The sequence below is a fragment of the Manis pentadactyla genome, chromosome 15, assembly GCF_030020395.1.
Source record: "Manis pentadactyla isolate mManPen7 chromosome 15, mManPen7.hap1, whole genome shotgun sequence".
Taxonomy (NCBI): Eukaryota; Metazoa; Chordata; class Mammalia; order Pholidota; family Manidae; genus Manis; species Manis pentadactyla.
In genome coordinates this window covers 34,173-53,096 of record NC_080033.1, presented here as the reverse complement: position 1 = coordinate 53,096, position 18,924 = coordinate 34,173, and the positions used below count along the sequence as shown (strand labels likewise).

The following is an 18,924-nucleotide window of genomic DNA, read 5'->3' as shown; positions in this document are numbered from 1 at the left end:
AGAGACTAGGAAAACCTAAAAATCAAGAGACCAACAACAGGTTTTCTGAAAGACTTAGAAATTGACAAACATTTTGCTAGGCTGAGAAAGACAGAGAGAGTGAGCCCTCAAGTAAAATCAGAAATGAAAGGGGGACACTGCAACAGGTGTCCCAGAAATGTGGAAAATGGTCTACAAGAAAGTACTATGAACAATTATATGCCAAGAAATTACATATCCTAGAAAAATGGGAACATTCAGAGAAACATACAACCTCGCAGCCGTATCACCGAGTACTAAAGAAAATGTGAACATTTACAACTACAGAAGAGTCACACAGTCATCAGAAACCTCCAACACACACCCAGGGCCAGAAGGCTGCCCCAGGAGCCTACCAAATACTTACAGAAGAATAAACACGAATCCTGCTACAAAACTTCAGAAACACTTCTATGGAATCGCATGATTCTGATACCAAACCCAGAAAAAGACACAGGAAGAAAAGTAGAGACTGATATTCCTGAAGAACATCAATGCAAAAATCCTTAACACACGAGCAAATGGAACTCAACAGCACATTCAAACCAGTACAGACCACCACAGGTGGAATTATTCCCGCACGGTTAGGAATAATCAACATACAAAACCACTCAATGTTAATGCGCTCCATTAATAGAAAGGAGGGAAAAGAAACACACAATCATCTCAGTTAATGGGAAAAACGGCGTTGACAACGTTTGACAAACTCTGAAGATAAACACTGAAGGAACCAGGAATAGTAAACGCGAGCAGGGCCCTATATGAAAGGCACACACAGAACGGCACACGCAGTGCTGAGACTGGAAGCTCCCCTTCAAGCCTGGGGAGCGGCCCAGGATGCACCCTGCCCGGAGTACCGTGCAAAGTGCTGAAGTACCGGAAGTCCCAGCCAGGTCATTACCACGCACACGAAACAGGAGCCATCCGTGCTGGAAAGGTGGACGCCATAGGTTAAAATGCATGATAGAATCCCACACCCTCTGTCTCTGATGGTGTTTCCCAATCATTAAGATTTTGGGCCAGTGACTCATATGTCCAGCTTCAAATATATTCAAAATCAGGCAGAAAAGATTGCCCCTTTTTGGTCTCCTTTTCCACAACTTTCCACATACTTATAAATATTAGTACATGCCTTCCCCCTGCAGCCTCTTTCATCCGGGCTATGGAGAGCTGACGGTGCATCCAGGCGCAGCCCCAGACGCATCTCTGCTGCCCACCCACCCCGACGCCCCGTCCCCTGCACACGGTGCGAAGCCCTGCCCAGGACGATGCCCAGGGAGCCCCCGCACAAGCCCCATGTCACTGGGTCAGCTGACATGGAACCTAAGTGGGGGTGAGAGGTGCGGACATGCGAGTGCAGTGACCAGGGGTCACGCAGTCAGGGTCAGGGCTCAGGGAGACCCAGGAAGGGCCCTTCAGGAAGGAGACACAGAAGGTCACCCAAAGGGTAGGGACTTTACCTGAGGAACAGCCATTCCCGGCTCTGCCGTCCTCCTCCTCTTTTTCCGGACTTTGGCCTCAGGGAACATGAGTCTTTCTTAGAAGCCAATCCTGAAGGCGTAAAACATGCCGTTTAATGCTTAGAGTCATTGCATTCCCTTCCTTTGCCACAACCACATGGGGGACCTCCCGGTGTGGAAAGGACGGTCCCCTGCTGCCCACTGCTCAGGAGGGACTCGCGGACTGAAGCCTCCTTAGGCCAACGGGTGAGTTCCCCCACCATCTCTTCAGATCCCGCCTTCCTGGGAAGCCCTCACACACTCTTCACCAAAAACCTACATATCAATAAAGGGGAAATGAAAAAGAAATCCGCTCAGAGCTTACAACTGACTCTTTCAATATTTTGCACACGTATAGCTATGTTTTTGTAATTCTGTATTTTTAAAATATTTTACAATTATTTCCTGGAAATGGAGTTACATGTGTTACTACTGGCGTGAAAATCTTTATATAGTGTCACCTGACGAGAGGTTCTCCTTCCAGGAGGTGAGACAGGACCAGCCTTAACGCAGGTCATCTGTGTGCAGCAGTGAGCACCAGGGCGCTGAGCCTCTCTCCTGAGGCTGGGGGTGGCTGCAGCGGTGTGTGTGTCAGGCCTCCTGAGGTTGTGGGTGGCTGCAGGGAGGGGTGTCAGGCATCCATGGGGTGTGATCAAGGCCGGGTCTGTGAACTGAAGAGGGGTGTGGGGACAGCCAGGGTCCCCACTGCTGCAGTGTGTGCGACGTTTGCTTTTTAAGATGGGGGAGTGCATAGAAGGCCTGTGCTTGTGTGCGGGGGTCCTTTGTGTTTAGGATGCACATACCACCATTTGTGGCTGCGACTGAAGTAATATCCACGAGTCAGGATTACACATCCAGGTTCTCACCCTGATACCAACACTTAATTCCTTTCCAGAAAGTCATTGAGAAATGTTTTTAAAATACAGAATTGTGAAAAAGCGACTACAGGTGTGCACAACACTGAAAAAGTAAGTTACAGAAATAAGTGCTGAGCATATTTCCTTTTCATTTCAGCTTTACAGATGGGTGAGGTTTTGTTTTTATTTGTTTTGAGAATATTGCTGCACCAGACAGAGTTGGGCTCTGTTGCACAGAGCTTCCAAGTCAATCCAGCACATCTACACTGCAGAAAAAAGACGGGAGAGACCAGAGGGGAACAACTACTCTGAGGTCACAGCTCACTATGCTAAGAAATCACATAAAAGGGAAGAAAACTGAGTACTACAAAACTGGTTAAATTAGTCTTTGACTCTTAAAACATCACTGACATCCCTACCAACTACCAGTCAAACAGTCTAAAATTATTAACTGGTCACCAAAGAACACGTCCATCCAAGACAGAAGATACAGGGGAGAAAGCCTGCAGGCCTGACTTAAACCACAAACAAGTTGAAAAAGGAAATGATGTCTAAGTTTTTCAAGTCTAGGTCATTTTGATGTCAAAAGTAAATGTTAGAATATGTCATACTGATAAAAGAATGACATGAGTTTATTAAAGGCCAACAAAACTTACTTGAGAATCATAAGGAAGTAGAAAATCAAAGAACATTTATCTCAAACTACAAAGTTATGAATTAAATGTTGTGTCTATATATATCATATATGTACATATATAAAATTCCATGATAAAGAAACTAAAAAACAAAGCAGTCATTTTACTGTACCCTTAAAAAGAGCACCATATAGTGACAGTCGTTTCGTCCACACTTGTCTTTCCCAACCTCTAACCCACCCCAGGAAAACGGAAGGGGGAGACCCACCACTGACCAAGTCAGGTCACTGCCCTCAGGCTAAAAGAAGTTGCAAATGTAAGCTGTTCTCTGACATACAATATAAATTGCCCAAGCCTATTAGAAGTTTTGTAATTCTCAGTCTCATATCTACCACTGAAACGAATTTTTGATGTATTTTTAAAGCCACCGATGTATCACAGCTGGATCACGGAGCATCATCAGGATCCAGAGCCTCACCACCACCGCCCTGCCAGCCTCCACCCCTGCCTCTCTAATGCTGTGTTTCCATCTCTCACTTTGTATATCCACCTCCCTATTTCTTTTTCTCTTTGATTTTGCGTTTTTCCTCTGGGTTGCTGCTCACTCAGGTGCCCTCCCCTCTCCTGCCGTCTGTCCCTTCGGTGCCTCCTCTCCCCCCTGCTCCGCGCACTGCAACTGGTCCCCCTCCCGCTGCCCCTTCTCCCCGGCCTTCCTCACGGTGCCCGCTCTCCCCGCATTCCCGCCTTCCGCCCGCCCTCTTACACTCTCCAGCGCAGTCACTCCGCTGCCCTCCCGCCCGGTCACGCGTCCCCCGTCCCCTCTCCGGCACCCCCGGCGGCTCTGCTTCCCTCCTGCGCCCTCCGGGCCGCCCCGGTCCTCTCGGGCCCTGCACCACGCCGCCCTGCGGCCATGGCTCCCAGCGCGCACCCTCCCCGGACTCCCGCCCCGAGCCGCCCCCAAGGGCCTCGCTTTCCGGGGACTCACCTAGACCCGGAGGCCCCGCACAGGTTCTAAGCCTCCCCGTCTCCGCCGCCTGCTCCTTCCCGGTCTCGCCCGTCCTCTCCCTGCGCCTGATCTCCCGCAGCCTCCCGGCATCCGAACTCGTCCCGCTTCTGTCCCCGCTGCTCCAGCCCGGCCTCTCCCCAGAGCCGTCTCCCGCGAGCCCAGGGGCGCGGCAACACCGGGCGCGGCCTCCCGGGAGAGCACATTCACCTGCTGGCGGAATCCGGGACTCAAGCCCGGTGTCCCCCTCCAGCACCGCGGTCCGGTGAAGAGGCGCCTCGCAGGGGCGGCCTGGGGGGCAGAGGGCCCGGCTCGGGGAGGCGGTTAGGGGCGGCGGGAGGGGCCAGCAGGGGACCGGCGGCCGCGGTGGGCCTCGTCCTGGAGCTGGGCGGCCGGCGCCGCGCTTCGGGGGCCGCACAGCCCGTGGCGGAGGGTCACCCGGCGCGGAAGGCCCGAGACGCCAGGGAAGGGCTTCAGGCAGGAAAATGACGGGAAACCCCCGTGGAGGCGAGGCCGGTGGCGGGTCCCAGCCTCACGGGGACTGTGAACCGCGAGGGGTGCTCGCGGGCGCCCGCAGCGACGTCGGAGGTACCACGGTGGTGGGCTGGGAACAGGCCGGAGGGACCCCGGACCGCGTGTGGGGGACGGAGGGCGGCGGGACATACGTTTTCCGCGGCCTCCGCCGCCTCGCGCTGGCCGTTTCCGGGTCTCCGGAGACCTGCGCGCGCGGCAGGAAGAAGCGTGCGGCCTGGGGGCGGGGCGTGCGCGGGTCCGGTCTGCGCATGACCGCGGGACGGTGAGGCCGAGCCCTTGAGCTGGGCGGGGTCAGCCCCGCCCCCTGCTCGCACGTCCCTTGTTCGCTAGCTTTTCCTCCTTTTTCCGTGAAGGGCTGCATCCTGCCTATCTCTATGTTTCAGACAGTTCAAGATACAATGTTGCAGAGTTCTGAAGACCACTGACGCTGGGAAAGATGGTTTCTCCCTCACAGTGAAAAAGTTCAAGGGAAAAGCTTTTTCCAGGAGGATGGACACAACTTCTGCCAGTAAGGGTGAAGCAACTGAGAATCCGGGAACCAGGCGGTGGCCGTGGAGCCGTGGTTGGATCCAGGAACCTCCCTAGAATTGAAATCAATTTAAGCAATTCAGTTAAATCCTGGAATTGTCTGTGAGGAACATGCAAACTAGAATGTGAAACGAAAGTCTACCTGGGGGAAATGGGCTTCTTCACACTGACACCCCAGTAACCGCTCTTGCACTTGGCCATTGGTCCTGGAGTCAGAGCTCAACCCTCCGCTGTGTTCAAGGACTTTCCCAAAGAGGAGACCTGGCGAGGAGGGCGTGGAGGGCGGAGGCTTGTCCTGCTGCAGATCGCCAGTCCTTGTGAGACAGGGAGCGTGGGTGTAGTCAGAGTAGGGGGAGGGCCTCCGGGAAAAGCAAGGCAGAATGTTTGCAGTCAGAGCAGTGTAACTGACAGGGAACGCCTTGCAAGGACAGCAGTCTGGCCCAGGTGGCTCCCATCTGCTGCTCGTTTGCTGTGCACGTAGAAATGTTGCATTTACGAAAGCAGAAAGATACATATTGCTCCCCTTGCCTTTGTTCCTGGCTCAGACCTTGGGAGATAACTCCCATCTAAGCCCGCCGGTGTAAAATAAACCCTCAACACTCCAAAACTTCCCAGTGCCACTTGGTTCTTCCGTCAATGATCCTGTCCAGGTTTTTCCAGGCCCAGCTTACTTTATCTTTACCTTTACCTATATGCTGTTTTATTTTCTCCTTCAGTCCCTAATTAAGTAGTTCTGTAACCTAGGCAACTAATTTAGCATGCAGCCCCAGCCGTAAACAACATAGTAAAAGGCAGGAAAGATTCCATCTGAAAGAGTGTATTTTAATACCCAGGAAGTTAAAAATGAAGGATTCTTAACTTGCTCTTTAGCAAACAGAACAGCTCATCCCACCTCCGGGGCTCGGAAGGAAGCTGTTTGATCTGCTCCCAGACCCAGACGCCAATATTCCAGGGAGAAATCAGATCAGGAATTTCCTTGTGTTAATTCTAAGTATTCAAAGACCACTTAACAAGTCTGCATCCCAGCCCTTAGTCACATTCCTAAAGAATCCTTAAAAGGGGAAAACCCCAACCTTTCCAGGCGCTCCTCTCTCTGAGGTCCCTACACTTGCTAAGTGCGTAGCCTTTTAATCTTAAGCTTTCTCTCTCCAAAACCTTCGGGCGCCTCTCCTTGCTGAGGTTGCCTCCTGCACTTCTCTCTTTCACTTACTTTAAATAAAACTTTTACTCTGCTTCACTAGTGTCTCTGCCCTCCAATTCTTTGTCGCGGCGGGGACAAGGGCAGAGGATATACACAACGCTCCCCCAGCAATGTGATGGGGGGTGTTGGGTAAACGGGAGTCGTCAACTAGAATCCCCACCCGGATGCGTATAAGGGCCTGTTTGCACAACAGTGGGATGATTAGCACAGCACGGAACACCAGTCTGTAATTGGACTGCTGGTCAGGGCATGGGGTGGACGGGAAATGGTAATTCTCTCCACCGCTCCTTTTCTGGTTAGAATTGGTCAGGCGCCCTCCGGTCAGCAGGGACCCCACACCCCCCATGAAGTTGCTCCTGCAGGGAGGGGTGGGGGCAAGCAGAACTGGCAGCAGGGAAAGGGAGGACTTGGGGGCTTACGGGGAGAGAGCTGGGGAGCACAGCACAGCGAGAGGGGGCGCGAGCACTGGGAGATAAAGATGAGTGCGCACAGAGACTGGACAGTGAGAAATAAACACCCCCTCCCGAGTATTCCACCCTTGTGTTTATTCAGTGTAAGCAGATTCACAGAGAACTTATGCCGGGCGGGGAACCCCTTTCAGCCTTGAGCCCCAGGAGGTTTACTCTCTCACATGAATCCTGTGAGAAGCACACTCCCTGGTCCAAACCCAGTAAGTGGACACGGCGACAAAGAGGACAGCAGAGTGTGGCTTCAGTGACGGCCTTGCAGGACCGGGAGGCTGGTGAGCGGGCACCCCCGGGGCAGTGGGGGCAAATGATTTATCCCCTGGCACGTGAGCCCCTGCCCTGCCCCCTCACTGGCTGAGTACTGCAGGTTCACACTGTGTCCCCGACGGCGTCTGACCCAGTTACATCTTTCCCTTACATTTGTCTTAATCTTACTGGTAGGTTTAAAAACCTCAACCAGGTAGCGCCAGGCCCTCATCAGTTCCCACCCGACTCTCAGCCTGAGCAGCTGCCACCGCGGGGCCCTTTGTTAATACTTTACTGTTAAAATGCTGTAAACCTCCTGGTGGGAATAAGTCACATTTAGGTTTTATGCTGTTTTCTGACAGCTGTGACAGTTTCTCAGACTTTCCTTGTTTCGGATGCCTTGACGGCTTTGAGACATCCTGGTCAGGTATTTTGGAGAGTGTGCCTCAGTTGTGTGTTTTTGTCATGGTTACACTGGAAGACCATAGAGGTGAAGGGTCACTGTGATCACGTGTTATCAAGGGTGCACATATCAATGTGGTGATTCATCCCTGCTGGTGTGAGCCTCAGCCACCTGGCTGGCGACGCTTGTCAGGTTTTTCCACCGTCAACTCAGTCTTCCTCCCCACACTGTACAGGAAGTCACTTAAGGAGGAAGGAGTTATGCTCCACCTTTTTTATTATTTTGGAATTAATCTACAATCACACGAGCAACACTGTGGTTACTAGGTTCCCCCCATTATCAAGTCCCCACCACATACCCCCTTACAGTGAAGTAACAGGAGGCAGTGGCCAGAGGCAGATCGGGACGAGAGGCCGGGCCTGGAGGCCCCATCCGGGCTCCTTGCTGCTCGGACTCTCCGCTGGGTCTCAGGCTCAGAGGCTGAGCACTCTGGCTCCTAAAGCTGGGTCCCCTCCGCCCCCACAACCTGGCCTGTTGGATTCTTGGTCCCCACCTCTACAGGGTCCCAGATAAATGGTGATCTCTGAACTTGCCCTCTCATGAGGCAGTGTGCTCCACCTGGAAGACCAATCTGAGGGGTAGAAAAATCTTCCATGATTCATGCATACTGGAGACAGTTACTGAGTGCCTGTGAGCCCAGCAGGGAGCCTGCAGAGTCCTGGCACCCAGGGCCTTAGGTTCTGGAGATTTGAGGTCAGATTCCCTTGCTTCCTGGACCCCAAGCTGTCTCTCACCCAGACAGGAGCTTCTGCAGACAGCCATTCCTCTGCAAGACAGAAGCAATCTGCTCCTTCCTTCCCAAGCTGGCCCTCGGGATATTTGAAGACGTCCCCTCTGCCACCTGCACACCCCCAGTCCCTTCCTCTGGTCCTCAGGTGACACGACTTGTTAAAATAACTTTTATCAGTTTACCAAGAGACATAAAAATCATGGAGACATATTCCACTACAGAAGAAGAAAATAAAATTGGCCCATAAGCCCATCAGTCTCTTCTGTTCTCTCTGTTGTCTATTAAAATTTCTTTTTCTTTCTTAAAGACTAGGATAATTTTGTTTTGTAACAGGCTATTCTTTTCTCAGTATTAAGGCATGAATATCCTTCCAGGTAATCAGATAGTTTTCCACAGTTTTACCTTAAATGCTTATGTCCTAGACCATTTACACCATAACGGTGTCACCTACATGCTCTCTGATCAGGTAGCAGGCTGTTTCTAACAGGAAAGGCAACGCTGCGGTTAATTCCCCTGCAGTTAACTCCTCATATAAGTCTACATTATTTCCTTGAAAAACCCAAAGGTAAAAAAATAATAAAAAAATGAAAAAAACCTAAGGTAAAACTGGCTGGGAGAAAGGATTTATCCTTCTGTACGTTTTGGATTACATATTTCCGGTTTGCCCTTGTGAGAGAGCCATGACGTCATAAGGCCCCTGCAGCCACGGCAACCTGGTTCTTAGAATCCTTCCAGGCCACAAGTGACCACAGTTGGGCCACTGACTGGACACTGTCTGGCAGCGTGGCCAGACCAGGGTCCTTTCTCTCCCCACTCTCTGGTCTAAGCCTTGTTTTCTCTGCGAGTTAAGGTGCTGCAGGTGCAGAAAGGGCTCCCGGGCCTCCCTTCCCAAGCCTCCTGCGGTTCTAAGAGGCGGGGGGCGCTTCAGCCCAGCTCTTCCATGTCCCCAGGTGCCTCTAACCTGGGCTTTCTCCTTCTGTTTGTTTAGACCTGAGGCTGGGCAAGCTTCAGGTGCCTAGAGAGGCTCACGAAGGAGGCAGGGCCACCTCCGGGCGCCCGAGGAAAGGAAAGCGGCACCCCACTTCACCTGAGAGCCCGCTTCTGGACTGCAGCCTCCCGGGAAGGTGTTGAGCAGCGCCAGCTCCCGGAGCAAGCACTACCTGACGCACAGCCAGGAACGGACGCATGTTTGAGGAATCTGCAGCAAGGCCTTGAAGCGCCACAACCAACTGTATGTAGGAGTCTGGTCACCAACGTCTGTGCAGGGGCCTGGGGGGGAGGGGGCGAGTTCCTAGGTCGTTCTCATCGCCTCCCAGATGAGCCCCTGTTGGTGTTGGGTCCCTGTGACCCGTGCTTAGAACAGGTCACCCTTTCCAGCTCCCAAAGTCACACCAGTGAGAAAATCACTGCCTTCATTTGCAGATGGTACGTCCCGAGGCAATTCTGTCATGGAGGGAATTGGGTTAACTTTATAGAGAAATATTTGGAGACAGTGGTAGGTGCCTGAGGAGAACCAGCCCGTGTTTATATGAGGCCCATGTACCAGGACTCCACAGGGTATGAGAGATGCCAAAGTACCTGTGTCTAGAACAGGGCAACGGAGCATTAACTCGTTTGTCTTTTTTAACTCATTTTTTTTTTTTAACTCTTGGTTTTAAAAGAAAGCCCACTAGGAGTCTGGAGCAGAATTCCTTTTGTTCCTAATGTCTCTTAAATGATAAGCTTTTCTTGATAGTGAGGAAGGACAAACAGACCTCCTCAAACCAAGAGACTGGCAAGTGGGAGACGGCCATCGCGTTTTATATGCTCCTGGCCTTCCCACAGGGCTTTGACTGACCCCCCTTCCGACTCATCCTCTCCTCAAGCCCCCTCCAAGGGAAAGGCAGCGATTTGCCCACGTCCCAGACCGGTTAACAGGGGAGCTGGAGATTGCGTCTCTGCCACTCTCCTCCGATGGAGGCCAGGGCCGCCCTTTGGGGAAGGGCTCTGTCATTGATCAGACACACCCCATGTGCCGCATTATTAGGACTGTTCAGAGTAGGGTGTTGGAATGCGGAGGGTGATTTACTCATCTGTTTAGGTTATTAATGTAGATATAAGAATGACATAAACATAGTGCATGTTTCTATTCATTTACATTATAGGAGGCACATTTCGCTGTTTTCTAGAAAGTTCTGATTGGGCATCTGTAAATTGTATTTTTTTCTGTGGGGGTTTCAGGCAGCTGTCTCCTTTTAGGAATTCTATTGGAGGGGAAAGACTCCTTTGTTAAAGGCAGGATCCTCCCCATGTGCTTTTCCTCAAATGTATTCCGCAAAACTTGGTTCTTGAGGGCACTAAGAGGAACTATTGCAGAAAACAGTTCTGTGGGCAAGTATGTTTCAGAGACATGGAGGGTTAGACAGATGACCCTCTGTCTATCGACCTGCTCCGTGTCTGTTACATTGGCTCCCCTGAACCCCCAAGAAGCACATGGTGCTCTGTCGGGACTGACTTTCCAGCGGAGCCCACGTCCTCAGGGAGCTACTCGGGAGGGCTGGCGTTCCTGGGGAACCCATTCTGGGGAACACTGGCCTGGCTTCTGGTTCTTTTTCTCTCAGATAAGGGGTTTCCTTAACGGTGAGGGAGAGGGTCACCCCTTCCAGATGATTTGACCAAAGCCAGGGGCTGAGTGTAGGTTCTGAACCGTGGTTCTGAGCTCCCTGCCCCTTGGGAGCACTGTGGGGGGATTCAGGCTCAGGACCCTGCAGAGGGAGGCTGAGCCCCAGTGCCCTCTGACTCGCTCCTCATGCGTGACCACAGGACTGGGCACATGCTCCCCCACCAGAAGACCAAGCCCTTTGCATGCATGGAGCAGGGCTGCAGCACGAGCTACTGTGATGACCTCTCCCTGCACCGGCACTACGAGGTCGAGCATGGCTTGTGTGTCCTGAAGGAGGCCACCCCTGTGGAAGAAGACTGTGGGGACTCCTCTCCTGCCCCCAAGGTGGCTGGACAGCCTGCTGCAGATGGCCTGCGGTCCATGGTGCCTCCAGAAACCAGTTTGGAGGATGAACTGCCCCTCCCCACCGCACTTCTGAAGGCACCTGGGGAGGCCTCAGGCGACCCTGGATATGCTGGCGAGGAAGGAGACACCAGGGCTTCCAAGGAGAGCTATTCTGACAGGGACTCCTGCTCACAACAGCACGTGCAGGAGCCCGCCCTCCAGGAGGCCCTGAAGCCGAGCTGGCTGTCATCTGACGCCACGCTGCTCTTCAGGCAGCTGTTCCTGAAGTCGCAGGAGTGTCTGGTGAGTCAAGAGCAGGTGCAGGTGTTCCAGATGATCGCCAAGTCCCAGCGGATCATCTCTGGCCCTCAGGTGGCTGTGGCCTCCTCCCAGCATGCTGTGCCTGAGGGCAAGCAGGCTGCGCTCAAGCCACTGCAGGGGCCGCGGCCACACCAGCCCCCACCACTGGCACCCACATTTGACTCTTTCCATCCTGGCCCTGGAAACCCAGAGGCAGAGGGATCCCCGCCCCACAAGGGAAAAACCATGCCCGCCCACCCCAGGGAGGCGTTGCCCGGCAACAATACACAGGACATGAAGGGCGGACCAAAAATGGCCCCTGCACCATGGCAACCCCCTGGGAACCCAGACGTCTACACTCTGGCCAAACAGCTGGGATCCACGAAAGGGCCCTTAGACCTGGGGGACATCCTCCCCACAGGGAGCCCATGGCAGACCCAGCTAGGTGGGGACGACCCTGCTGGAGCCCAGCTACCAGGGAAGCAGGCCCAGGCAGAGAGTGGCCTGGCCTCGGGGGCCATGAAAAGTGCAAAGGGCCTGGCCTGCTCCCGGCGCAAAGGTCACATGCTCATCCCTGGTAACTCGCAGGACAAACGTTTCTCGGACTTCCAGAAGGAGAAGTTGAAAATGGATAGGTGCTGTGAGGCCTCTCCCAGCAAGGTGGCCACGGCCTCCTTCTCGTCGGCAGGTCCTTTGGTGAAGCGCCAACAAGACTCAAAGTCCAACCTGATGATATCCAACAGGATCCAGGTACCTTCCTTTATGCTGTGAGATGAGAGTCTCACTTATCACTTGTTTCTGAATTTATGAGTCATCCGGGCATTTTATTGAGTGTCTGTGCATCCTCAGACCTAGTTTCACAGAGGCGAAATGAAGGTCCTTAGAGATCGTGGCCTCCCCACCAACCTCCCCACAAAAACGCCAGGATGAAGGCTTTGCAGAGTCGCTGGGACGCCCCGTGCCACCTTTCCTCACAGTTTTTTCTGCCTGCTTTCCTCTTGCCCTTCTCTTCCTTCTGGGTTTGCCCTTCCAATTCTTCAGAGGCTATAAACGGAGAGTTCCTTCCTTCCCCCTCAGTGTTCCTGCATGAGATGCCATCTCTGGCTGTGGGGCACGGGTGCCCACATGTGTCAGCACTTGTGCAGCATTAGCCTGCTTCCTCCCCAGGTGGTGGCCACGAGGACCTGGGGACCCAGGCGTCAGCCGCTTCTCTTTGTGATGTGCTCGGGTCTAGCACCTGATGGCTACATCCTTTTTTTAAAAAAAAAAGCTTTAATATTCACAAGCCATCTAATTGACCATTTAAAATCACATTGTCTGGTGATTTTTAGTATATTCATATAGTTGAAATCATACACTGTGGCCTTTCGGGTCTGCCTTCCTCCACTCAGCATAATGTTTCCAAGTTCCCTCATGCTGTAGCGTACGCCAGGGCTTCGCTCCTTTTTATGGCTGAGTAATACTCCATTGTGTGGACACATCGCATTTTGTTTATTTATTCATCGGTTGATGGCCATTTGGGTTGTTTCCACTTCTTGGCCATCGTGAATAGTGCTTCTGTGAGCATTTGTACAAGTTTTGGGGGGACATACATTTTCATTTCTCTTGGATGTGACCTGGGGGTGGGATTATTAGTTCATGGGGTAGCTCTGTGTTTAAGCATCTGAGAAGCTGCCAGGTTTTCCAAAGCAGTTGCACCCTTTCACATCCCCATTCACGGTGGACGAGGGCTCCGGGTTCTCCACTTGCTATTGTCCAATTTTTTTTTTTTTTGCCATAGCCATTCTAGTGGGTGTGAGTTGCTGCCTCATCACGGTCTCACTCACGTGGCTCTAACGGCTGATGGTGCTGAGCATCTTTTCACGTGCTGATTGGCCATTCATATAGGTCTTCTTTGGTTTGGTGTCTGTTAATATCCTTTGCCCATTTTTGAACTGGGTTATTTGACTTTTGTTGAGCTGTAAGAGTTCTTTATGTATTGTACATACAAGGCCCTTATGAGATGTATAACATGGAATGACTTTCTCCCATTCTGTGGGTTCTTACTTTCTTGATGGTGTCCCTTGGTGCAGAGAAGTTTTAAGTTTTGATAAGTCCAGTTTGTTCTCTTTCTGTGTCATCCAAGAAAGCATGGCCTAATCCAAGGTCAAGAAGCCACACCTGTGTTTTCTTCTCGGCACCTTGTAGCTTTAGTCCTTGCATCTGCCTCATTTTTGAAATGTCCGCTCAGATGTATTTTCATCTTCAGGGAGGAAATACCTACCGGCTCCCCGATCCAGTGAAGGAGGAGAGCATGGCAGGCAGATGGTAAGTTCAGAAGCCCCTCCCTGCAGGGCCTGGGGGCTCAACCCCTCGGGAGTCCTCTGGGGGCTTTTATGTGCTGGCCTTGGGCGAGTGAGCTCTGGATGCTTCAGCCCTGTAGAGTGCCTGCCAGGCCACGAAGGAAGGGGGTATCTTCTCCATTTCTGCGGATTCATCGAGAGTTGTCAGTGGATCAGAGTTGAAAGAAAAAAAACAGAAAATGCAGGGGTGGAGTCCCCTTCCCTGTTCTTCCCTCTTGCCGTGTCTCTCCACAGTAACCAGCAAAATGGTGGCCCTGCCGACTGGGCAGAGCCAAGGAGCACATATGTCTGCAAGAACTGCAGCCAGATGTTTCATACAGAGGTAGGGCTGACCAGCCATATGTGTTTTCCCAACGACGACTGGCTGTCACCTCAAGGGAAGCAGGACCAGCAGGTAAAGGGGCGCACACAGTAGGTTCTGTGCTCGCAGGGCACAGACAGGCTTTGGGTGAGGGAGTCAGTGGCTGGGGGTCACTGTCCCAGGATGGAGGTGTCCCCCCGGGAAAGCCCTGCAGGTTCCATGGCCCTTCCCGTTTGGGTTGACACTGGTGAGCAAGACAAAATCCTTCTCCGTGGGGCTTACATTTTAATTTTAGGACAGTCAAAGGGAAATCTGTTTTCAAAAATTGTTAGTGGTTAGTGCTATGAAGAAAATACAATGGGGCGTGGCACAGGCAGGGCTCCTACAAATGACAGTCCTTTACGAAGGAAGGACCTGTTGCCGGCATAAATCCGCACACTGCTTCCTTCCTCGAGAAAACCCTACTGAGGAAAACCCCAGCTGCACTCAGCAGTATGCGCAGTGACGGGGCCGGTACGTCCACTGCAGTTCACAGGCCGCGGCCAGTCCACGGCCCCACCACGCGCTGAGTAGCCCTGGAGCGAGGGAGGCTTTAGGGGGGCCTGTCAGTGCTTTTCAAATGAATGAAGGGATGAAGGCAGGCCTCCAGCTCACCTTCCCTCCCTCAGAAAGTAGCCTGCTTTCCTTCCTGCTCCAGGTGGCGCTAGAGACCAACTTACTCAGCGGACCCCTGAGGCCACCAACTCACCCTCTGGCTGACTATCACTACCCAGGTACTGGAGCGAGGCTGCGGGGGTGGGTGTGCCCGGCTAGTGCCCGGGAGCCAGTCGGTCTCGGTGGCAGGCACTGCTTGTGCCCCTGGGCGTGCTCTTGGGGCCCTCCTTCTCCTGCCTTTCCAGAAGGGACTTTCCTCTCCAGGGGACCTCAGGGGGAGCCTCTCTCTCCTGGCTGGGTCCTCCCTTCCCCATTCCAGTGGTTCCCTCACGGGCTGTGCCCAGCCAGGAAAGGGATCCCCTGGCCAGGGAGAGGTGAAGGCAGGCTCAGATGCAGTGGCTGAGCACCCCAGCCTGGGAGTCAGGCAAGTGGGGGTCCCTGCCTCCAGTTGGCAAGTCTCTTAACCAATGGAAGCCTTGTTATTGCATCTGTAAAGTGGGGATAGTATTGGTCTCAACCTGCTCAGGTTTTTCTAAGGATTTTATGAGATAAAACAGAATTCTTGGCACATAATTGGTACTCGGTAACAACAGCTTTAAAAAGGGCAGGCTGCATTTCCGCCAGGGCTGCGGCCACAGAACTGTCCTTTACCCTCCTGTTTCCCCTGATAGGTTCAGCCTTCTGGACCCCCGTGGAGAAGGAGCTCTTTCATAAAGCCTTCTGTGTTTACAAGAGAAACTTTTCCTTGATACAAAAGATGGTAAGGTGTACGTGGGTGGGCTGGTGTAGACAAGGCCTCGTCTCACACCGCTGAGCCGAGCCACAGCTGGAGGGCCTATCGGGGTGACACGCTGTTCACACTGTAAACTGCTTGTAGTTTATAAAGCCACTCATGAGAACACCTCCAGACAGTACAGAAATGCCATCCCGTGCTCAAAGCCCTCCACACCCATCCCCGTCGTCCTACTTCTGAATGATGACCTCTGACTTCGTTGGGCCCCTCAGGCATATTTTTCCCGTACAGATCTTAAGTGCATATACATATGTGCAAATACATAAATACATGTATTTAGAAAGGATGCGAACATACTACACTTAATGTCTGCTGATGTTTTTTGTTCTTTTAACTTGATACACACAAAACTGTACGTAACCGAAATGTAAGGTTTGATGTTTTGACATATTTATACCTGCAAAACCATCACCATGATCAAGATAAGAAACACATTCATCACCCCCAAAAGTTTCTTCCTGCCCCCGTGGTAAATACCTTTTTCCTACCACCCCTGCCCCCCATATCACCTCCTTATCTTCTTTTGGTCACTATAAGTTAGTTTGCATTTTCCAGTGTTTTCTATCAATCCTGCAGCATGTGCACTGCTTGTCTGCCTTGTGTGGCTTCTTACACTCAGCATCACTATTTTGAGGTTCATCCATGTTATTGTGTGGACCCTTTTTCTTGCTGAGGAGTATTCCATTGTGTGGATGTAACACAGTTCGTTTAATCCTTCCCCTATTGAGGGACATCTGCGTGGTTTCCAGGTATCTACAATTATAAATAAAGCTTCTGTGAACATTCACTTTCAAATCTCTACATGAACAAGTAGTGTTGGTTTTGGGGAGGGTGGTAAATACTTAGGAAAGGAATGAGTGGCTCACATGATAGGTGTACATTGAACTTTTTCAAGAAAGAGCCTTTTCATCTACTTCTTCCAGGCGGTTCTTTACCCAGTTTTGTGCCACCTCATGTGCACATGCTGGTCAGCACATTGCTGACTGCTCGAGGGGAGTGCCCCCCAGATCTCTGGAAGTTTCCTCTGAGCAGCTCTCTTCCCTGTCCTGCCTTGTCCTGTGAACTCTCACCGCCTTGTTCTCCCAGAACCCCCCTCCCATCTCAGCTCAGGAAGCCCACCGGGCTCTGCCCGGACCCCTCTCCCCAGGCCGTGGCCTGGAAACTCTCTCAGGCTGTAGTGTGTAGGGACAGTGGGGGCTTATTTTCTGTCTCTCAGAAAGACTTGTTCTTGGCTTGCCTAGCGTCTTCCCAAACATCATTTCAGACATTTTGACTGTTTCTTCTCATTGTTTTGAATGGGAAGGTCAGTGTAGCTCCTGCTGCTCCATCTTGTTGGGAAGCAGAAGTCCAAGCTCTTTTTTTTTTTTTTCTGCTAACATAGTGATGTTTCTTAGGCAGAGGATTTACTACTCTAGCTCCGAGTCTTTGAAGATATACAGAGCTGGAAAAATTTCACATGGAGAAAGTATTTTCTGAAGGGAGCCCCACATCTTAAATGGCCAATTTAATTTTCCTGAGAAATTGTATTCCTAGAGCAATTAAACTTTCCTGTTCTGCTTTGTTTTTACAAAAGTTACTATTAATGGGGTCCATTCTTAGTGGGGGGAGAGCACATGGTGGGGTCTGAATGCCCGAGGATCTGACTGTGCCATCAAAACACCCCCCTCCTCTCATGGGCCTCCTACCTCTGCACTGCAGGGCGCTGCCTGGCTGTTGCAAAGGCTTTGTGGTATCTGCTGATGGGAGCCCTAGTTGGTAAATGCATAGCCATTAGGCCTGACGTCACAGTGGGCGCCTGTGTAGGGAGCCCTCGTGTACACCCTCCCGTAGGGATGGTCCCCGGGAATTACTCGAGGCTCAGAGAGCGCGCAGAGCTTGCACGGTGCTGGCTACGGCGGCGTCACCCTGAGCCCCTCATCACCAGCAGGACTCTGTGCTTCTGTGCTCCTTGTAGCCCCGGGGCGTCCCAGGCCAGAGGGGAGAGACATTCCAGGAGAGCTTTCAGGAAGTGCCTAGCCCCACGGCGAGGGGGCGTGTGGGGCAGTGCCCAAAGCCTGCTGCTGTTTTCTTTCACCAGGTCCGGACAAAGACTGTGGCCCAGTGTGTACAGTATTACTATAGCTGGAGAAAGAGGGTCACGTTTACTACCTCTTCTTGGGCCCCAGCACTGGAAAAGAGGGTCAAAAGGAAGCTGGCCGAGGCAGACCCAACAGAAACAAAGGTAGGGGATTCTGGGGCAATGGGGTCTCACTGGAGTTCAGTGCTGGTCTGAAGAGCTGCTGACCACCCAGGTCGGGGTGGGGAAGGGGGCCCCTACAGAGGAAAGCATCACCCTCAGAAGGTGGAAGGTCGGCACCCTGATGTCATTTCTGCCCCTTCTGCAGGCCACTTGCAGCCCTCAGAAGAGACGCCACCACCATCCAACCCTTGAGTTGAAGACAGAGACGGAGAGTGGCAGGGGAGAATCCGTCATCACCGCGAGCCCTAGTGCTGCTCCCAAGCGGACCCCTGAGCCTCCGGGGCGCGTCCAGGGCCAAGGCGCTTTTCCCTGTGGGGAGTGTGAGAGGTGGGCACCAGCCCTGTCCCCGGATGCACCCGCACAGCCTGCCCTCTGTCCCCGTGGCCCTCAGCCCACCTTCCCCCTGCTCTGACCCGTGTCCTCTGCTGACTCTTCAGGGTGTTTGACAAGATGTGGACTCGCTGTGCCCACATGAAGCGGCACCGGCTTCAGGACCCCGAGGAAACAGCCGTCGGGGAGGAGCGGCCAGCGAAGGCCTTTAAGGTGGAAGAGGAGGAGGAGGAGGAGGAAGGGGAGATGGGGGCTGACATGGGCCCCTTGCAGGGGTGATTTGGGCCGTGAGCCGGGGCCAGGCAGCACATCACTGGGATGAGGACCTCGGGCCCCGTCACCTCTCCCATCAGCCTCCCCGAGGTGTTCAGGGCATCCCTCTGCCTCCACCCCCACCTCCCCTGCCCCCCACTGACCAGCCCAGCTTGCAGAATAGCTGGCATCAGCCAACAACAGGCACGAGAAGCGCCATCAGCGGACACTGTGGCATCCTTGTCAGCTGGTGCCAGAGGCCCCGGTCCCTTTACGTGTGCCCTGTGCCTTCTTACCATAATCTTGTAATGACTTGGCTCATTGTTATTTTTTTTTGTCCATCTGTAAACGCTATTAAATTTTGTTCTGAAGCAGCTGTCTTCTGGTTTGTCTGGCCTGTTGAGCCAGCAAAGGCTTTAGGGCTCCTGCCACTCGCCAGCGCCCCAGAAACGCGTGAGCTGAGTCTCCGCCCTGGAGGGGCCGCGTCCTCATGCATTCCGGGAGCGGCCCTGAGGTGCCAGCCGCAGTGTGTGTCCGCGCCCGGTC

At 52.8% G+C, this 18,924-nt stretch overlaps 1 protein-coding gene across 1 annotated transcript; it reads left to right on the top strand.

Moving 5' to 3' along the window:
- The first annotated feature begins 17,148 nt into the window (after positions 1–17,148).
- Positions 17,149–18,647, top strand: LOC130681093 (zinc finger protein 541-like). Its single transcript, XM_057493281.1, has 2 exons — positions 17,149–18,123; positions 18,234–18,647. The coding sequence occupies exons 1-2, from the start codon at positions 17,918–17,920 to the stop codon at positions 18,403–18,405; spliced, it is 378 nt and encodes a 125-aa protein (XP_057349264.1). The 5' UTR covers positions 17,149–17,917; the 3' UTR covers positions 18,406–18,647.
- Positions 18,648–18,924: the final 277 nt, after the last annotated feature.